Source organism: Vidua macroura, chromosome 24, assembly GCF_024509145.1.
Source record: "Vidua macroura isolate BioBank_ID:100142 chromosome 24, ASM2450914v1, whole genome shotgun sequence".
Lineage (NCBI taxonomy): Eukaryota > Metazoa > Chordata > Aves > Passeriformes > Viduidae > Vidua > Vidua macroura.
The window spans coordinates 3,006,973-3,028,039 of NC_071594.1; the positions used below are offsets into that span (position 1 = coordinate 3,006,973).

Below are 21,067 nucleotides of genomic sequence, written 5' to 3' on the forward strand. Positions count from 1 at the left end.
CTTCCACTGCCAGAGGGCAGGGCTGGATGGGATAATGGGAAGGAATTCTCCCTGTGAGGGTGGGCAGGCCCTGGCACAGGGTGCCCAGAGCAGCTGCAGCTGCTCCATCCCTGGAATTGTCCAAGGCCAGGCTGGATGGGGCTGGGAGCAGCCTGGGACAGTGGAATTTCCCTGTCTATGGCAGAGGATGGGACTGGATGAGATTTAAAATCCCAACATGAATCATCCTGGAATTCTGGATCCATGCCCACAGCCAGGCCGTGCCTGGTCTGGATGAAGGATCTGGGGCCTAAAGGATGGAGAGTTCGGATTTGGGATCTAGTGGGGAGCACAGGGTCCCCAGGAGAGGCTCATGGGTGCCATTAGGGGACAGTTCCCCCTGCCAGGTGACGTGTGGCTCGTGTGTGCTGTGTCCTTGGGTCCCTGGGTGTCACCTGCCTTGGCCGGGTGCCCAAAGGAGGGGAGGGGGCAGCTCCCGCTGGTCCCGGCTGCTCTTGGCACGGCAGCTGGGGTGGGCAGGGGCTTTATAAACCAGCAGGACCTGGCCCTGGCTGTCCTGGCAGGATGTGGTTCCTCGTGCTCCTCTGTGCTGCCTCTGCTCTCTGCCAGGGCGTCACCAGGTGAGGCACAGCAGCATCACTGCCAGGGCCACTGGGACAAGTGAGGGGGAAATGAGAATTTGGAGGCTTTTTGGCTTTGGGGAGCAGAGGTGAGGTCTGAGGCTGCAGAAAGCTGCTCCAGGGGTGCAGAGAACGAGGGCATGCCTGGGAGGGGCTGGTTTCTAGGGTTGTTTTGGGATTTTAGAGGAAATCCCTGACTTAGAGTTTTGGAGGACTTTCCTGTGCTCCTGCTGTTGGATCAGAACATCAGAGGTGTCAAACGCTGCTCGCTGGAGCTGCAGGCAGCAAAATCTCATCTCATTCTTCTTTTTTTTTTTCCTTGTTGCTTGTGCCAGGCTGCCCTTGGAAAGGGGGAAGAAGCTGAGAGATGTCCTCAGGGAGAAGGATTTGCTGCACCAGTTCTTCCAGCATCACCACTACGACATCGGCACCAAATTCCCGCATGCTTTTCCCAATGGAACAGGGTGGCCACCGAGCCTCTGCTGAACACCCTCGACGTGAGTACGGGCTCCAATCCCCAGGGGACACAGCCCTGGCAAGGTTTGTGGGATGTCCAAACCCAAATCCTTCATCCCAAAGCCTGTAGCTCACATCCTTCACCCCTCCTTGCCCACACTGGTGGCCCTGAGCAAAGAAACGTCCCCCGGGAGCTCTGCTGGAAGCAGGGGACCAAGCCTGGGGAAGCTCCAGGTTTGGTTTCATGCCTCCAAATCCATCCCTGGCCCGGCTGCCCCGCAGGTGGAATACTACGGCACCATCTCCATCGGCACCCCCCCCCCGCAGGACTTCAGCGTGGTCTTCGACACCGGCTCCTCCGACCTCTGGGTCCCCTCTGTGTCCTGCCCCAGCCTGGCTTGCCGTGAGTAGAAACCAGGCCCAGCTGCATGTCCTGGTTTTTAACAGCTCCACCGAGCCCAAAAATTGGGGTCTCATGCCAGGGGAGAGGGGATCACCCAGCTGGGGCCATGGCAGCTGTGCAATGAGTGAATATTTGGGGTGTAGGGGGCTGCCCAGAGCTGCATTCCTCAGGTGATGTGATTACTGCTTGGTGCCTCAGTTTCCCCCCATCTGCCCACGGGGGATGGGAATGCCTGTGGATCCCTGGTTGCTGGAGGAGGGGAAGGGTGAGCAGCAAATGCTCACAGCTGAATTATTCCTGAAGGCAGGATGATAAACAGCAATTCAGCAGACTCCTCCTCCCACACCTCCCTTAGGCTTGGCTTGCCCGAGAGTTTAATTCCGTGTTTTTTCCACTTATCCAGAAACCCACCAGGTGTTTGACCCCTCTCAGTCCTCCACCTACAAGAGCACGGGGCTGAGCCTGTCCATCCGCTACGGCACGGGCGAGATGGAGGGGATCGTGGGCTCCGACACCGTCACCGTGAGTGTCCCCATGGCATGGCTGGGGCTCTGGGGAAATCCCAGCCCCTAAGCTGGCCTGTTTGTTAACCAGGAACCCAAGCAGGACAAGCTGTCCTGTAGTCCTTTATTCTGGAGCCACGGGGTCAACACGGGGCTGGCAGCTCCCAGCTGCCAGTGAACATCTCACTGTTAAAGTGAGATCTGGCCAGATAAGCTGGATTCGTGACTGACAGACACTCGCTTTAAAAGCCACACCAAACTTCCACAAAGCAGAAATCCTCTGCACATTTTCCTGGAAATGTGTGGGGTTTCTCCTGTGGCTGGGGACACCACTTCAGGGATTAATGAAGGAATCTGTGCAGATTATCATTGTTTTGGTGGCAAGTTACATCCAACTCCTAATCAATCCTATTCCTTTTGCTAGCAGCTTAACTCAGGTACCTTGCTATAGTGCACCGTTTATGTTATGCTGGAACCTATTTGTAGTTCTTTAGTTTATCCTGTGCAGTAATTCTGATGGAGATCTTTCATCCGTTATCTTTTGTCTCTTCATTTTCCTGGTAAATATCTTGTATTTTATTAAATGCATGTGATTTGCCATCATTAAAAGTTGTGGGACGAGGCTGCAGAATTCAAACCCTTGATATTCTGAGGTAAGATTGGCTCCAGCAGCCTCCAGACTCCTGTCTCTGAGGAGGGGCTCAGAAAGCCAGGGCCCCTCTCAGCCCCTCCTACCTTGGTTTTTAGGCTTCTTTAATAACCTTTGTCTGAAGCTCCCGCTCCACCTGCAGCAGGAGACCCCCTGCTCCTTCCCCACCAGATTAACACCAGAATCCCAGTGCCTGCTCCAGGCCTCATGGCACCTCCCTGTCCCCAGGTGGCCTCTCTGGTGGACACCAACCAGCTCTTCGGCTTGAGCACCGCCGAGCCCGGCCGGTTCTTCGTCGACGTCCAATTCGATGGGATCCTGGGCTTGGGATACCCAAACCTGGCTGCTGATGGCATCACGCCGGTCTTTGATAACCTGGTGAACCAGAGCTTGCTGCAGGAGAACCTCTTCTCTGTCTACCTGTCCCAGTGAGCCACCTGGGCTTGCGGGGCTGGGGAAGGGGGGACGCACCTCATGCACGGCCTTTGCTGGTGGCTCTGGCTCGTCCCTTGTCACTGCTGCCATGGGATGTTGTGTCTGTGACACCATGTGCAAGGCCTGGGGGCCACCAGCCTCCCCACAGGGCTTATGGCTCGCTGGGAAGCAGTTCCCAGGCACATGGCTCCTGGTTCCAAAGGCCCCGGCCCTGCTGCTGTGCTGTGGTGAGGAGGGGGGGACGTGGCACCATCAGCGTCCCACCCTTGGCACACACGGCCCTGCACTGAACCACATGGCAAATCTCCCTTGTTTTTCTTTCCTGCATCATCCAGTGAGGCAGCAGGGAGCGTGGTCATCTTCGGGGGCATCGATGAGTCCTATTTCACTGGCCCCATCAACTGGATCCCTGTCTCTTACCAGGGCTACTGGCAGATCTCCATGGACAGGTGACAAGCCAGCTCTGTTGCTCTCTGGCCACCTCAAAGTATGGCTTCTAAAGAGACATTGGGCCCTTCAGCACCAGAGGCTTCCACTGACATCCGCACCCCAGGGCCGAGGGATGTAGAGGGATAAGGGGACAACTCTGTAGTGCTTTGGTAATTGACACCCAAAAGGAGGATGCTTTGTGCCTGGGGCACAGCCTAGTTCCTGTGATTTATGGGATGTCTCTGGTGATGAGGAGAGCAAAACCATGGGTCAAAACCTCCTTTGTTGGGCTGGAGTAGGTCCCAGTTTCTGGGATGTGTTCAGTGCCCATGTCTGCAATGGTGGCTGCATTCCCGGCTGGCTCTGCAGCTCCAGACAGGAAAAGGCTCCCAGGCAGCACTTGGGGTTACCCAGCTTTAACTCCTATAAAAGAAGTTAAAAACCATCCCTAAGGCCCATTGGTTATTTCACAGCCCCTGGCTGGTCTCTCCCCACAGCATCATTGTGAACAGCCAGGAGGTCGCGTGCGCCGGTGGCTGCCAGGCCATCATCGACACCGGCACTTCCCTCGTGGCCGGGCCACCCTTGGGCATCAGGAACATCCAGAGTGCAGTTGGGGCCAGGCAGGGCGAGTATGGAGAGGTGAGAGCTTGCCCTGCTGGCCCTGGAGGCAGCTGGCACAGCAGAGCCCAGCCAAGGCTGCTGCCACGCTCAGGGAAACCGTCCTGTGCTCAGGGCAACCCCGGCAGAGACACCCTGGGGCTCTCTGGTTCATGTCAGCGAGACAGAGAATCACAGGATTCTGGAAGGGATCCATGGGGATCATCGAGTCCAACCCCTGCCTGGCACAGACACCCCAAAAACCCCACCCTGGGCACCCCTGAGAGCATTGTCCGAACTCTCCTGGAGCTCTGGCAGCCTTGGGGCCGTGCCCGTTCCCCGGGGAGCCTGGGCAGTGCCCAGCACCCTTTCCCTGATCTCCAGCCTGACCCTGCCCTCACACAGCTCCAGCCTTTCCCTGGGTCCTGTCCCTGCTCACAGAGATCGGAGCTGTCCCTCCGCTGCCCCTCGGGAGGAGGCTGAAGGCCCCAGTGAGGTCTCCCCTCACTCCTCACCCTCTGGCCGTGTTTCCCTGCTGCGAGCCCCTTCCCTCTGCTCCCTGCAGCACAGCGTGAACTGCAGCTCCATCCCTGCCATGCCCGATGTCATCTTTGTCATCGACGGGGTCCAGTACCCCGTGTCTGCCGTGGCCTACACCGAGCAGGTAAGTGGGAACCAGCTGCTCCTGGCTGCAGGAGCCTCTCTCGAGGTCCTTCTGTTCTCTCCAGTGGCTCTGGCCACCTTGGCTTCTCCCATTCCCTTGGGAGATGGATGGCCACAGGCCTCCAGGGCAACGCAAGAAGAGATTCCAGCCCGCACTTCCCCAATTTCCTTCTCATGCTCAAATGCAGCAGAACCAAGAATCTTGCATGAGCAGCTTCCAGGACACCTCTGGGGACCTCTGGATCTTGGGAGATGTCTTCATCAGGGTGTACTACAGCATCTTTGACCGGGCCAACAACCGCGTTGGGCTGGCCAAGGCTGTTTAGATCCACCACGACGGGAGTGGTGCTGGGGTTTTGTCCACACCCAGACCCCGACCACGGCTTTTGGCACAAATAAAGTGTTGGTGGTTCTGAGCTGCTGGCTGTGTGTTTGTTTCTGATGGGGTCACAGGAGTGAGGAAGGAGCTGCTTTGTGGTGGCCAGGGACCGTTTGGTCATCACAGTTCTGCTGAGGGCCCTTGAGAGCTGTGATCGCTGCAGGGCTGAGGGGTGGAAGCCAAGATTGGCTCTTTAATTGGGGCTACAACAAGTGGGTGATTCTGGAATCCCCACATTTCCACCCCAGGCACAAACCACCCCAGAGCAGACCCCTGCAGACCCACAACTACGTCCCACCAGCTCCTGCCCTGGTAGCTCCCCATCCCTGGGCACAGGGCTTGTTCCCATTTTCCTTGCAAGGTGTCTGACAGCCCAAAGCCACCCCAGGGCAGGGAGTTCCCCCAGGAGGATATGGCTCAGCTGGAGATTTCCCTTGGACCACCCAAGCAGGCAGGAAAAGGCTTTCACCCAGAGCCTCCCACGGTGAGGCTTTTACAGAAGCACAGAACCTGCACAGTTCTGTTTGTGAAGGAAATTACCTCCTCCAAACCCCTTAAAAGGGAGGCTGCCTCTTTCCCAGGAGCAGCTGCAGTGGAATTGCTCAGCAGGAAGCCAGGAGAGAGATCCAAGTCCCTGCTGTGTCTTCATTTCTGCAGTGCTGAGGGACATGGGACTTTATTTATTTATTTGTTGGTAAATGAGGCTCCACCACTGGTGAGGCCTGGAGATTCCATACCCAGCAGGAACAGGGATGTGGAGGGAGAGATCCAGGTGATTTGGGTTGGAAATTAATGATTTGCTTCTCACACTATGTAAAAACTGAGCTGACTGTAGAGGAGGATGTGATGAGGGATGGTGGGAGTGTGATTTGCCCCCCATCCCTGGGATCACACATCCCTGGGATTCCCAGCCCAGCTGGTGGGAAACCCTTGTGCCCGAGCACAAGAGTGACCCAGGCCCGGATTTTGGGCATGTGGGACTTGCCCTCAGCTCCATCACAGGAATTTTCTCATTACTATTGATGCCTCAGGTTTAGCTTTTGTATTTTTCAGATTCTGTGCTGCTTTAGTGTGTGGGTCTGGGCTTCACATGAGGGGATGGTGAGCTCTCTGCACAGGGCAGGGAGACAAAACAATTCCTTCTCCAGCTGGGGACCAAGGACAAATGATCCAAATCTCAGCCCAAGAGCACAAACAACGTGGGCTGGAGAGAGACAAACAAGCAGGATGGGACTGCATGGGCTGGAGCTGGAATTGGACAATGAACTCCAATGTGCAAATGGAGCAGGACTTTAAAAAGTGAGAGACCCCGTGGCCAGCTGTGCATTTTGGTTCATCTTGGGTGCAGCCCTGGCTGGGCTCTTGTGCTGCCCAAGGTGGATCCATGGAGGCCTCCTAATAAATCCCTGCTTTATTCTTTAGCTCTGTCCATCCTCTGCTCCAGGGCAGCCTGCACAAGGCATCACTATGAGCAACAAGAAATGAGGCAGGTGCAGTGGGAACGGTGACCCCGAGGATCAGCCATGCAGGGATCAGCCCTGCCAGGACGGACGAGACCTGGAGGAGCAGCCAGGGGCTGGACCTGTCCTTTCACAGCGGGGTGGGAGTGGCGCGTTGCTCCCTATTCCAGGCAGGACCAACTGCCTCCATGCCCTAAATCCTCCTCCCTGCAAAGTGATTCCTCCACGGGAGCATCCCCCTGGCCGGGGCAGCCCTTCCTGCAGCAGTGTTCGCATTCCAATAAAGGAATAAACCAAGGAAAAGCTTCCTTGGAGAGCGGGGAGCGAGCCCGGGCTGCCCGTGGCAGGGAAATGCCGATCCTGGAGTGCCACCTCGTGGCTCCAAACCTGAGATCCTGGGTGCTCCATCCTGGAAGCGTCCAAGGTTGGACAGGGCTTGGAGCAACCTGCAAAAGTGGAAGGTGTCCCTGCCCATGGCAGGGGGTGGGACTGGGTGAGCTTTAAGGTCCCTTCCAACCCAAACCATTCTGGGATTCTCGGGAATTTCAGCTCAAAGGAGGGAGTCACTCCTGCCTGCAAATATTTCACACCTGGCCGCAGGTTTTGTCTTGCTCCAATGATAAAACATGGTCAGGACACCTTTCTGGTGGAGCAAAGAGGGTTCTTGTCTTCTTTTAGCTTTTTCTGAGGCAGTAAAAAATTGGAAGAGGGAATTCACTTTCTGTGCAGAAGGACATGACAGATTGGCTCATTAGGGCTTGACTCTGGAACAGGACAGTTACTGAGGGCTTTCTATGGATTTTGTTGAGCTTTGAGCTTTGGGCCTGTGTTTGGGAAGGAGAAAAGCTGCACATTGTGCAGGAAAATGGGGTTTCCTGCAGGTTTTCATCAGTGTTGACACTGGGAGTTCATAGCCTGGTTTTTCTCCTCCTTGGGGCAAACTGGAAATAGGTTGGTGTGTCTGGAGAGGTTTCATGCCTCTGATCCCCTTCCCATGGCATCAGTCAGGGATCCCCTTTGGACCTGGTCTCCTACCATGGTGTGAGCCAGTCTGCAGAGTTTGTCCTCATCTCACAGAGCTGGAGAGCTGCATTTATCTGTTTTCCAGAGCAGCTGTGGCTGCCCCTTCCCCGGATTGCCCAAGGTCAGGCTGGACAGGGCTTGGAGCAACCCAGGAGAGGGGAAGGTGTCCCTGCCCATGGCAGGGGGTGGAATGAGACGAGCTCCAAGGTCCCTTCCAACCCAAACCATTCTGGGATTCCATATTGCCCCATGTCTCAACTCTCCCACACAAGATTCCCTGCTGGAATTGCATTGTCATGGAGCAGCACAAAGCCAGGAACAAAAAAAAGTTGAGTCCAAATAAACAATATTTTCTGCATACCAGATTTTGAAGCATTTATTCTTTTATTTGAGGATAGTTTACAAGTTTATAAGAATCAGGTTGTCCGTCCATCCATCCATCCATCCATCCATCCATCCATCCATCCACCCATCCCAGCACCATTACAGTCCATGTTTGCAGGAGGAATGGAAATATGCTGATCATGGCTGATCAGGCTGAATATTTCCCAGCCCAAACCTTCTCATCAGAGTTTTTCATGGTGATTTCCCAAGGAAAAAACACCAAAAAGTTTTCCAATTAGAGAGGCTGGGAGAGAATTTGGGAGGGGAGCAATAAAAATACAAAAGAATGGAAAAAGAAATAAAGTTTTCTAGAAGAAAAGGAGAAAGAACCTGCTATGAAATAAAAATAGTGATGCGAAAGAGCTGCTGGAGAGAACTGAGGGGTGAAAAGAGAGGAGCTGGGAATGTTTGAGTGCTGTTCCCAGCTGTTCCCAGCTGTGCCTCCTCCAGCTGTGCCCAGCTGTGCTTTCTCCAAGCATCCCCACAGATGACAGAACTTGGACACAGTGGGAAGGAGATTAAATAGCTCTGACAATTCCTCCTGCCTGAGATGATGGTGTGAGGGCTGCAAGGGAGGGGAAAAGGATGGTGTAGGGATGGGAAAAAACCAACAGGAAGAGCAGGTGGTAAGTGGGATTTGTCCCAGAGGGAAAAGGAATTGTAGTGGTCATGTCTCAGATCCATCTCCTGGGGTGCAAAACACCTCATTGCAGAAAGACAGGGCACAGAATCCCCTAAAACCAAAATAACAACCCCCTCCCACCAGGGCTGTGGGATTTCTGCTACAGGGAAAATCCCAGTGAGTCCAAACCCACATTTTCCAACAGAGCAGGAGCAATAAATCCAACCCCTGTTCCACCACTGCTTTCTGAATGAAATTGCAAACCAGGGACGCTGGCACGCTGTGTAATGATCACGGGGATCCGTCAGGAGATGAGACATCTGTGCACCAGGTGTGGGACATCGGAGTGGATGAGACACTGCACGAGAAGCTGGGGTTTTAATGGAAGGCAGAAACTTAAAAAAAAAAAAAAAGTCGAGTGAAACAGTGAAGTGGGAACAAAATGTTTTTCTCAGAAAACCTGCTGGCACTGGAGAGAATGGCAAAATGAGCTGTTGCTGGCTGCTCCCATCCAAAGTGCCACTGGAAATTTGCGTTTTTAGGAAAGCAGAAGTTCCTTGTTACAACAGGGAACGGAGCTGTCAGGAAATGCTGGCTCTCATTGCTCTGTGCCCCTTTTGCAGCACCAGAAGTGACAATAAAAGCTTCAAGGTCACAGTGGCTCGTCCCCAGGGTTGTTTGTAGACCAGATAACGAGCATGTGTTGTAGGAGAAATCCCATTCCCTCTCTCAGAGCTCAGTTTTCCAGCAGAAACCCCGGTGGGCTTTGAGCTGCAGTGCCCTGAACCTTTGGGGTGGCTGTGCCTCTGTGCCTGGTCAGCAACCCCAAATCCCCCCCTGCTGCCTTGGGTCCATCCCTGACTGCCCACCCTGCTGTGCCATCAAAGTTAATTAGTCAGGCAGACCAGGGGACTCATCCAGCTAAAAATACCCCTTCTCATTTCTTTTTGCCAGCTTATTTTTCAGCCAGAGCTGTTGCAGGTCTGGGAATTTGTCAGACCCGCAGATCTGAAGTGGTGAGTGGGGAGGAACTATTTAAAATGGGTTAAGCAAAGCAGGGAGCTGGACCCACCTTCATCCCCAGACAGCTGAGTGCCACCAAGCCAAGCATTTCATGTCATTTTGCCCTTTGTCCTCTCCAGTAAATGGGGAAATCTCTGCATGTGGGGAATTCCACTCTGACACCAGGGACAGAGAAAACAAATGTCAAGCAGATGAGCATCAAATAAAAAACACCAGACCGATGGGCAGGGCAGAGAGATAAGAAAGATGGTATTTATTTGAACAGCCACAGGAAATCAGAGATTGAAAAATGTCTAGAAAAAAAAAAAAAAAAAGCAGCAGCACATTATTAAAAAAAAAAAATAAAATCATGCAGGTGTTGGATGTGTTTTCCAGCCAATCCCACCTGATTGTGCCCAGTCCCTCAGGGCCTCAACCATCATTTTTTGGCCTTGTCTCGAGGGTAACCCCCATTGGTCTTATTGAGTGACTCCATGCTGCCGTTGCCCGTGGCCACGCTGGCCAGCAGCCGCTCCACCTCCCCTGGCAGCATCTGCTTCTCCTCGTTCTCCGTCTCCCGGTGGTAGAAATAGTTGAAATTGGAGACGATGACGGGCACGGGCAGCGCGATGGTCAGCACCCCTGCGATGGCGCACAGAGTCCCCACGATCTTCCCGCCCAGCGTGGTGGGGCACATGTCCCCGTAGCCCACGGTGGTCATGGTGACCACGGCCCACCAGAAGCCGTCGGGAATGCTGGAGAAATGGGACTGCGGCTCATCGACTTCCGCGAAGTAAACGGCGCTGGAGAAGAGGATGACGCCGATGAAGAGGAAGAAGATGAGCAAGCCCAGCTCCCTCATGCTGGCCTTGAGGGTCTGCCCCAGGATCTGCAGCCCCTTGGAGTGCCGGGAGAGCTTGAAGATGCGGAAGACCCTGACGAGGCGGATGATCCGCAGAATGGCCAAGGACATGTTCTGCTGCCCGTTGAGTTCGCTCTGCTGGATCAGCTCGGTGGTGAGTGTCACGAAGTAGGGGATGATGGACACAATGTCGATGATGTTCATGATGTTCCTGAAGAACTCGGTCTTGCTGGGGCACACAATGAACCGGACAAAGAGCTCAAAGGAGAACCAGACGATGCAGGCGGTCTCTACGACGAAGAAAGGGTCTGTGAAGGTGCTGTGGGACAGCAAGGTGTCTGTCACATTCTTAGAAAGCTCCTGGGTGGACCTAAATTCCCTCTCCTCCCGGAACTCCGGCAGGGTCTCCATGCAGAAGATGATGATGGAGATGACAATGACCAGGACGGAGACCAAAGCTACGCCTCTGGCTGCACTGGAGCTTTCAGGGTACTCGAAGAGCAGCCAGAACTGCCTGTGAAAGTCATTGGTTGGTAAGAGGGTCTCAGGATCCTTGATGAACCCTTCATCCTCCCGGAACTGGTCCATGGCTTCATCACCCAGCTCATAGAAGGTGATTTCATCAGCAAAGACGTCGATGGGGACGTTGGCCGGGCGCCGTATTTTCCCCCCAGACTGGTAATAGTACAGGATCCCATCAAAACTGGGCCTGTTCCTGTCAAAGAAATATTCATTCCTCATGGAGTCGAAGTAGCGCATCCTCTTTTCTGGGTCCCCAAGCAAGGTCTCGGGGAACTGGTCGAGGGTCTTGAGCCGTGTCTCAAACCTCAGCCCAGCGATGTTGATGATGACTCGTTGGTCCCCCTCATCCATGCCCACCCTCTCCCCCACCAGGTGGTCGCTGAACTCGGCAGAGAACCTGGAGAAGATGGTCTCATTGTTGGCGTTCTCGCTGTTGATGAGGATCCGCAGGTTGGACAGGAGGTTGGCGCAGCTGGGGTGGCCCTTCCGCGACTGCCCGGCGGGGCTGAGGTCGTTGGAGTAGCAGGGATCCTCCACGATCTGATCAGCGTTGTCAAAACTGACTAGTGCCACCTCCATCTCCTTCCAACTGGCCACGTCCATCATACGCTAATCAGCTCAGCAGCAGAAATCCCCGCGGCCGATGCCGGCTGCCCGCGCCTTTCCCGCGCTAGGAGGATCTGCAAGGGACAGGGACACAGAGCTGAACTGTGCACATGCAGGGTAAAACAAACCTGAGGCCACACAATCCTGCTCTGTTTTTTAATGGAAGCATTAATGCCGTTGAGTAGCAAAATGACTTCCAGCAAGTCACTCATCTTTGGATCCTGCAGAGCGTTTTGGCACAGCTTTGCCATTGTTAAACCTCCCCAAACCACCTACAGAACCCAAGGATGAAAGGTCAGGCAGCAGCAGAGGATGGGGGTGAATCCAGGTGTCCCACCCAGCCTCTCCCCAGTGATCCCAGAGCAAGGGGTCCTTTCATCCGTTTCCAGGTGCGGATCCAAAGCTCCGAGCAGGATTTGGAGGTTTTAAACACGGCTGTCCCAAGTTAAGAGCAGCCTTTGATCCAGGTGGGAGAGGCATTGGGTCAAACTCCAGGAGGTCCTGGGCACATGGCAGATAGGTCAATCATTGCTTGGAAACAATTCCCCAAGCAGGAACCACTCTGGAATTTGGGGAATGCAGCCCAGGGGGAAGCAGGGCAGAAGGAGAAATGTCCCCCAGCCTTGGAAAACCCCTTTGGTCTGGGAAGAGCAGTAGGAACAGGACCCCTTGCCTTGGGGCAGGCAGAGGATGGGGTGACACCTTCCAGAGCTCTCCTAGTCCTCCTCCACAGCAGACCTGATATTCCCAGCCCCAGGAAGAAGCTCAGGACTAAGCTCAGGACCAAGCCTTGGGATCCCTTGGAGAGCACCTTTCAGGTGTGGATATTTTCCCAGCCCAGCTCTGAGAGGCGCTCAGGAACAGTCGCCACGTCCCCAAATATTCCCGGGCACACATCTCCCCACACACCGACATCATTCTGAACTCAGCAAAGTCAAAGAGGAGCCCAGGGACCAGGCCAAGTTATGGAGCTGGGAAATTACCTGTCCTGCCTCAGGGAGAAGCACAGAGAGAAATTAGGTGTTAACAGGGAACAGCTCTGTGGAGATTTTCCCCAGAATGAACTTTCCAAGTAAATTCAGCGCCCTGATTTATTTCCCCTCCAAATGTATTTCCCAGACATGAGACACCACGGGAGGACACGTGGAGCTGCTCTGCGTGACCGCTGCTCACCAAGGGCACTCTGGCTTTCTTACCCAGCCAGCTCCAGAGAGAGGGAGACAAAAAACCCAAATGCCCTCAACTGCCAGGAATAGCAACACAATTTAGGCCACGGAGCAGCAGCAGTGGCGCTGGGGCCAGTCCTGTGATGAGGACAGTCCCCAGTGCTGGGTTTGTTTCCAGTGCTGGGCAGGGACCCATCCCCCCATGGGCTGGAGCTGCCCCCGGTGCCTCGAGCTCCCTGTTCCACTGGAGTGATTTGGGGTGCTGGAGGTTTTGCCTCCCCGGAAGCCGAGGATCCATCCTTGCTGACACACAGCTGGGGTAGGACAAGCCAAAATCCCCAATCTGTTGCAGAAATGGGCATGAAGAGCTTGACTTGCTACAAATCCTCTCTCTCCTCCTCTCAGCTTTACAGGCCCGACAGCAGAAGTTCATACAGGACCCAGCATCCATGTCCCAGACAAGGCTCAACCTCTCTCTCTCCTCAGTGGAAGAGATTCTGGATTTGGGGACAAATCCTACAGTTTATCATAAGCTATTTCTTTGCTTGAACTAAACTCACAAAGCTTGGCTGTTCTTAGAAATCCAGCCCTATAGAGCTGCTTCAGGCTGGCTTCGTGCTGAATTTCCCTCTTGGGGACATGTAGAGAGGAGTGGCTGGGGCAAGGAACAGAACTAATGTCTGCAGCAGCAGCAGCATGGTTGTGTCCTCAAAGTGACCTCAGGCAAAGCTGGGGAGCCTCAAGGACTCCAAACCTGAGTCCTCCAGCCCCAGCCATGTCCAGCTTGGACATGCCCAAGGTGCAGCTGCTCTCCATGGGGCTGGATTCATCTCAGGCTGGACTATTTGGTGGCTTTGTGAGGAGCTGGTGTTGGCAGGATGATTTGTGGCATCAGAGCAGCAGCCCAGAGGTGAGGATAACCCTGGTTTCAGGAGCATCAGGAGGCCTACAAAGGGATGCTGCAACAAACCTGGCCCAGATAAAGCACTTTCAAGGGAAAAATAAATATTACAAGAAAGAAGAAAAGCAGCACACATCATTCCCTTCTTGCGTTCTTGTTTTTTCTTAATATAAATCCCAAGCTGATTTTTAAATCAGAATAAAATAAAGTTTGAATCAGAGTTTAGTGTTCAGTGGCAGGGTGAGCTGACACCACACCTCCAGCCAGTGGAAGGACACAGAGGGGTCCACAGGTGCAGGAACTCCTCTTGGCAGTGGAACAAACCTGAGCAGCTAAAGCTGACCATGAAATTCCCAGAGCACTTTAGCTCCATTTCAAGTCCTTGGAACAGTTTCCCATGTGATGCAGGGCTCTGAGGTTCCTTTCCTTACCTTACAGCCCCAGAGCATGCTGATGTCCATCTGTCCCATTTCTGGAGGGAGGTGCCCCACCTGACCCCAAACCACCTTATCTGTCTCGTTTTTAATTAAGAACAAAATTTAACGGTGCATCCAAAGCCACAAAACATCCTCCCTAAGCTTTGCACTGTGCTCCAAGCTCCAGCTGAGGCTTGAACTAGAAAGTTGCCTCATTTTTTCCTCCTAAATCACCCAACATCTGCTTCTCAGAATCTGATTAACTAATATCCTTCAGCAGAAATCCCTGCCTGTGGAAAATCATAATAATAACAAAAAACCACACGAGGGAAAGCGACGGTGAAAGAGAAAGGTCATTTGGAGGGAGAGGTTGTGTTTTACCCATCACATCCCAGTGGGTTGGGGCTGTGGTCTCCACCAGGCTCTCTGCATCCAGTGAAACCTTCCCGCCTGCAATCCCCTCCTCCAGCCCCTCCTTTGACCACCCTGCGGTGAACAATGTCCATTCCCAAGGTTTTTCCAGATTACTGGAGATGCTGAACCTCTTCTCCCCGCTCCTGTCGCCTCCCTCCCCATCATCCCTTCCAGGGGTGAGAAAGGAGGAGATTCTTCCCTCTGCCCGCCCACGCCAGCGCCTACGAGGACTTACCTGGACAGGGCATGGAAGCGGCAACGCTCTCTGCATCTGGGAAGAGAGTTATTAAACACAGACAGGGATGTGTAGGGAAAGCGGAGATGAGCAAAAAAGTCCAGCCATACCCTTGAAAGGCGCCTTTGGATAACGCAGACAATGTCATTGGAAAGACTCCTCTCTCTTGGCTTCACCGGGGAATTGGCAGCCCCGTGCCTAAGCCGGGGCCGGGCTTTGGCAGGCGCGGCCGCGGGATCCGGCACCGTGCGGGGCCTCGGCCCCGCCATCCCCCTGGGAGCCCAGAAATCAGCCGGGGCTCCATTGAAAGCCCTGGTGGCGCGCTGGGGACACCCTCTCCCCACTCCCCCTCGCCCGGGGAGGGGGGACCCGGCCACCCACCTCCTGCCCCCACCGCCGGCGGCGAGACGGGGGAGGACGTGCCCTTCTGGCGGATGCCACCTTTAATCCCCAATAATGCTCCGGATGGTCCAGCGCGGACCAGTCTTGTCCGTGACGTGGCGAGGTCTGAGCTGGTCCCCGGGAGGGAGCCGGAGAGGGGGGACAGGGACCCGCACACCGCTGGCACCGGGAGAGGGATTTACAGCGGGAGAAAGGGCTCTTTTTAGTATTACTATAAAATAATGGCTTTTAAAAGAGGAGGGGAGGGGAAAGCCCAAGGGTTGGAGCATCCCCCGCTGCCCACCTACCTCTCGCCTGTGGTCGTGGGGACAGCGGGCGCCTTTCCAGGAGGGGACGGCCACAGTGCCACCACCACCACGTGGGACATCTCCGTCCCCGCCCCGGGGTGACTGGGGCCAGTCGCAGCAGCGGGTACAGCTGGCACAGCCCAGCAAAGGGCATCGGTGGGGGACGAGGGAGAGGAGGGACGTGGCCCTTCCTCACGCCTGGGTGCAGCTGGATGCTGGCTCCGACCCCGGTGCCAGCGGGCTTGTCACCTCCAGGAATTAATTAATAAATAAATAAGCACCCTGGGGGGACAGGACCAGGCAGGTTGGCATGAGTCGTTAAAATAACAGGGATATATGTTTTCTTTCTCTATTTTTATTTTCTTTCCATTCCGGAGCCTGCTACTGCTCACGGCCATCTCGCCTTGGGTAATCCAGAGTGATTTCGTCCCCGTTGGCCTCAGCCAGGGCTGGATCTACCTTCACCCAGGTTGTCTTCCCACCCTCCTCTTCCTCCTCCGTCCCCTCCTTGCCCTCCTAGGACGGAGAAAGGCAGAGGAGGAGGTGGCACATTTCTACCCGCAGGCTTCAGCCTGAATTCCTGAATTCCTCCTCGGGTGACGTTCCTTTGCTCTTGAGGGACTCGCTCACCTCGATTTCCCCCCCTCCAGCATCCTCTTCTGTCCTCTGAGCTATTTCTCCTCTCATGACGTTAATGAGCACATTAAACCTCCCTGTCCCGGAGGAGAGCCCGGCTTGGAGCATCACAGCCTTCTGTGATGGAAAGGGGACAGGAGATTATCCAGACCTTTGATCAGGTCCTGCAGGGAGGTTTTATCATTTTATACACCATTTCTCTACCCCTACAAACTACAGTGCTTAAATTTACCCTCATCCCAGCGAGGGCATCTATTAACAAAAAATAATTAAATTTATATTCCTGGCACCTCGATTCAGCTTATGTCCATCTCTCCTCCAAACCCAGCTTTGGAAGGGCTTTGACCACAGGGTGATGGGAGTTGTAGGCAAAATTCGACCTTTTATGGTGTTTTTTTCCCCCAAAATCTACTTGTAGCTAGCCAGGGTCACTTCCTGCACCCGGGCAAAGAGCAGCTAGGGCTGAGGAAAATGCAGAGCATGAAAAGCATCCAGAGGAGCAGATCGGGGTTGTGCTGGGGCTGAGGAGCTTTAGCAAGAGCCCTCTGATAACGGGGATATCCCTGGGGTGAAAGCAGTGCTGTGGTCCAGGGGAGATGGGTACGGGGGAGATGCCCGGAATAACATCACTGCCTGCAAGAAACGGGACAGTTACACAATTCCCTCATCTCTGGGGAGCTCGGCTGCACCCCGGACACCCCCGGGAAGGTTCTGCCTTTGTATTCCGCCAAGGTGACTTCAAACACCCTCTTGGCTCGAAGGATTTCAATTCCCCCCTCCAGCCAGGCTGCCCCAGGCACTCGTCCGGCATTTCTTTCCCTCTAATCTCCTGCTCCTGGAATCACCGGCTCTGCTGGGATTTATCCCACAGACAAATTTGGCCCCTGAGGGTGTCCTGCATCCGGGATGCACCAGAATCCAGCAAGTCCTGGTACGCGATCACTGCTCAGCAGCGCTGCGCGCACAGCTCTGACACCAGAGGGGAGATAAAACACCCCCGAGCCTGTCCAAAACCAGAGAGGGATTAGCTGGCAGAGGAGGAATTTTGGCAGCAGATCCCTGAATTATTGTTTGGACGGGGAGCTTAATTTTCCCTGTGGGAAATAGCGCAGGAGACTGAGCAGCTCATCGCAGCCCTTCCCTTTGATCTGGCATGGGATGAGCTGGAGCGGGGTGGGAACAAGGACGAGGCTGGAGGGGTCCTGCAGGTCCTGTCCTGCAGTGGAACCGGGCAGTGACACTTCCTTTGCTTTTCCTGAATTCCCGAGCAGAACGGTGCCCCGCAGAGGCTGCTGTGAAATCCGTGTGAGCCGAGCTCTGCCGTGCGCCCGGCACCGGCTTCGGGCCACGGAGCAGCTCAGGGCACTAATGAGCCTCTGCTAATTGTCCTCTCTTTGCAGCGCTAATTACCTGGGGTTCGGTAATTCCAGCCCCGCGGCTCTGGGATGGAGCTCAGGTGGCTCCGCGGCTTCTCCACCAAGGGAATTTTTCCTATTTCTCATTCCAGCTAATTGAAGGGCCCCTCAATTAGCAACAGTCCCCCAGCATCAGGAGGGCTGGATTTTGGGGGGTGCAGTATGTAAAACCACACCCCAGACCCTTGAACGCCCTCGATTGGGGCTGGGGTTATTAATATTCGAGCTCTGATTCCAGCACGGAGTGTCCTTGGAGGCTTAGGGAGGTGCCCCGGGCATCTGGCACTGATGGAGCGGGGCAGGAATCATCTCTGGAAGGAAAATGAGGAGCTGCTGGGTTTGCTGCGAAAACTTGTGGCTCATCCTCCTCCTCAGGAGAGGTGTTTGCAAATTGAACTCTAAATTCCAAGCAAATGTGTGGAAATGAGCAGGAGGGGAGGTGCTGGTAGTTTATGAATGATGGAAATACAGGAAAGAATAATTCAGATCTTCCAGGGGATGATGGGGTCTGGCAAAAGCTGCCTCTGCTTTCGAGTCCCGACTGTGGGAATAGTGGAGAAATGGAAAAGGGGCCAAAATACACTGAAATAATGGTGTGGCTCAGAGCAATCCCAGAGTTTCTCCAGCCCCAGGAGAGCCCAGGGCTTAGGAGCAGCCAGACCTGAAACCTCTTTGCTTCTAAAAGCAGAGGTTAAAGTTTGTCTGTGGCAAGGAGGGGCAGGATGAACCTCACCATTTAAACACACGAATTGTCTTTAAACTGAGAGTAGGTTCAGATGAGGCATTTGGGAAAAATTCTTCCCTGTGAGGGTGGTGAGGCCCTGGCACAGGGTGTCCAGAGCAGCTGTGGCTGCCCCTGGATCCCTGTCAGTGTCCAAGGCCAGGCTGGACAGGGCTTGGACACCCTGGGATCATGGAAGGTGCCCCTGTCTGTGGTAGAGGTGGGACAGGATGGGCTTTAACACCCTTTCCAACCCAAACCATTCCAGGATTCCATGAAATCGCACCAGGAAACAAATTATGAGCCTGAGCAAGCAGCCACCAGCTCCTGTGGGCTGCTTCCATCTCCGTGCCTCAGTTTCCCCAGAGCGGTGGATGTGCCATAAAGCCAGGCAGGAGCTCTCCAGGACAAGATGCACGTGAGGAAGATCCCCAGCTGGATTCCCAGTGCTGGGATGGAGTGTCCATCACTGCTGGCCCCACGGCAGGCAGAGACGTGTCCACCCTACAGCCCTCCCCACTTTTCATACCTCCTTCTGATTTCTCCACCCCTATTTTTTTATATTAAAAAAATCTGATTATCAGAGAGCTCAGTACGTACAGTACACACCACGAGACAGATGAACCCTTTCTTATACCCAGCCATGGAGTCCAAAATTAATCAGCTATGGATTAACCGGGTCAGGATGTAATTTAATAACCAGCGAGGGCGAGTTCCTGCTCGGACGGAGCCGGCGGGGTCCCGCGCCGGGTGTGCTGTGAAAGCTGCCACAGCCCAGCGCAGGCAGCAGGAAAAGGCAGATGGGCTGAAATCAGCCCTGCGGTGGTGCCGGCTGCTCAACCAAGGCACAGGGACGGGGACAGGGACAGGGACAGCCTGGGACCGGGCCAGGCTTGGCTGCTGCTGAGCCCTGCTCATCTTCCCTGCACTCCGAGCCGGGGTTTAGCCTGATTCAGGAAAAGATTGAAATGGATTTTGGGCTGTGAGGTGCTGCGGTGGCTTTTTGGGGATGCTGAGTGGGCTCTTTGGGGGCTGGGGTTCTGTCCCCCTGGGATTCACGGAGCAGTTGCTGCTGCGAAGTGTTGGGCACACTCTGGGAAGTGGCTGACGAATGGACACACGGGCACAAAGCGCTTGGAAAGTGCTTTGATCAGCCTGAACCAGCAGAGGTGTGAAAAAGGAGGTGCGTGGAGTGACCTCTTCCCTCTGGAGCATCCCGGCTCCGCCCGGGCGCCTGCCTGGGGCCGGGGCAGGCAGCCACCCCCGCGCTGCCCCCCTCCTGCTTACTGCCCTGTAACACGATAAAGAATCCGATCCCAAATCGATGGGAAACTTTCCCAGCCTGTCCCAAAGTGCTGGGATAGAGGCAGAGCCGCCCCCCTCCACCTGCTCCCCCACCCCCAAGCCAGCATCCAGAGCTCGGTGCTGTAACCTCGGTCTGCTCCTAGGGATGAACAAAGGACTTTGTCCCCCTCAAAATCTGCACTGGCAGCAAACCCTGGAGGAGGTCGGCGGCCGGAGCCAAAAGTGGAGAGAAGATATAAATGGAAAGCAATAGGAAGCCGCTAATCGGGTCAGACAGATCCTGCATTGATCCCGGTTTCTGCAACAGCAGCACTGAAAGCAGCCGGTGGCAGCTTTGGGGTCCCGGTGTCACTCCAGGCTTGTGGCTTCATGTGCTGAGCCAGAGCCACTGCAGAGCTCAGGGCAGCCCCCAGCCCAGCCCAGCAACCCCCACGTACCCCCGGGAGAGGATGTGGGAATTTGGACTCACAATAAGTAATTAGGACTTAAAGTGATTGAGATGATGCCAGTGAGAGCCTCTGACTCCTCGTAAATCCGGGGTTCCTCGCAGCACTCATCCCGTGCCCAGGAGCACTTCACCCTCCCTGCTTCTCCAAGGACAAACTGAACTTCCCCCTGGACACCACCATCCAAAAAACACCCACCAAAAAAGAGAAAAACAGCATCCGACTGCCCCAAACCCACCCACAAAACTCTCCTCTCCTCTGCCCCCAAACTTCCCCCGGCCACGACGGCGGCTGAGCCCAAGAGGGGAGCAACAAACCCGGTTTTGGCATCGTCCTCATCCTCCTCCGGCGTGCGGGGTGCCCGTGCTCCCATCGCCGCCTCCCTCGGCTGCGCCGGCCGGGGGCTGCCCGGCGGAGCTGCCCCTCCGCCTCTGGCGGGCAGCGCTGGGATGCTCCAGCCTCTCCTGCGGAAAGGCGATGCCGGTACCCACGTGAGCCCGGTGGGACTCCTTGCCCTCATTCTCCTTGTGCCTGAAATGGGTTTTTGCTCCCTCGCTGGTCCTGCCCGGCAGCAGCAGCGGCAGCCAGGGCTCCGGCGCACCTCTTTCATGTCTACAAAAGGGTCTGAGGCCTTTGCTTTCCCAGTGAGGGTGAGGAAGGAGCAGCGTGGAGCGGAGGAAGAGGAGGTGATGCCCAGATGTGACCCTTTCTGTCCCCTCAGAGCAGGGCTGCTCACTGGGGTGCGCTGCCAGGACAGGGTTCACAGGGACCTGGTTCTTTGCACCCACAGAGAGAAAAGCTGGAAAATCAGGAGCCTGCAGTGCTCCCAGAGCCAGCATGGACACACACCGAGCACCAGGCGGGTGGAGGCACCCAGGGCCCCTCCTGCCCTTTGTCCAGGCACTTCCTCACCCGAGTCTGGCTTTTCTCTGGCACACGGAAAAATCCTCAGTTCCCGGAGCTGTGATTGCCAGCACTGAGCTCCCAAAGTGCTGAAGCTCCAGGAGCTGGAGCTGCCTCCTCAGGGCTTTTCCCATCCTGTTTTTCTATGGCCAGGGTGAGTTGTTCATCCATGAGACCCTGTGGGGGTTGTCACACCTCGATG

General features: G+C 55.1%; 3 protein-coding genes across 9 annotated transcripts in view; 1 reads left to right on the forward strand and 2 right to left on the reverse strand.

Moving 5' to 3' along the window:
* The window catches only part of LOC128818586 (potassium voltage-gated channel subfamily A member 2), a 191,853-nt gene that overhangs the window by 133,087 nt on the left and 37,699 nt on the right, over window positions 1-21,067 (reverse strand). The window lies entirely within an intron of this gene.
* Window positions 565-5,142, forward strand: LOC128818587 (embryonic pepsinogen-like). The gene is given in 10 exon segments (XM_053998043.1): window positions 565-620; window positions 956-1,074; window positions 1,077-1,117; window positions 1,359-1,479; window positions 1,883-2,001; window positions 2,860-3,059; window positions 3,402-3,515; window positions 3,993-4,137; window positions 4,661-4,759; window positions 4,947-5,142. Coding segments are annotated over 10 exon segments (1,152 nt in total). The 3' UTR covers window positions 5,085-5,142.
* On the reverse strand, window positions 9,983-20,401 carry KCNA10 (potassium voltage-gated channel subfamily A member 10). 2 transcript variants are annotated; one of them, XM_053998034.1, is made up of 2 exons: window positions 20,280-20,401; window positions 9,983-11,692 (listed from the first exon to the last, which is right to left on the reverse strand). In XM_053998034.1, the coding sequence occupies exon 2, from the start codon at window positions 11,616-11,618 to the stop codon at window positions 10,068-10,070; it is 1,551 nt and encodes a 516-aa protein (XP_053854009.1). In that variant the 5' UTR covers window positions 11,619-11,692; window positions 20,280-20,401; the 3' UTR covers window positions 9,983-10,067. The 2 variants fall into 2 exon arrangements, with proteins under 2 accessions (XP_053854009.1, XP_053854010.1); XM_053998035.1 differs by lacking the exon at window positions 20,280-20,401 and adding an exon at window positions 14,751-14,820.

What these genes read in the sequence shown, in the direction of transcription:
- KCNA10 (XM_053998034.1), bottom strand. Translation starts at nt 11,618, where the DNA reads ATGATGGACGTGGCCAGTTGGAAGGAGATGGAGGTGGCACTAGTCAGT.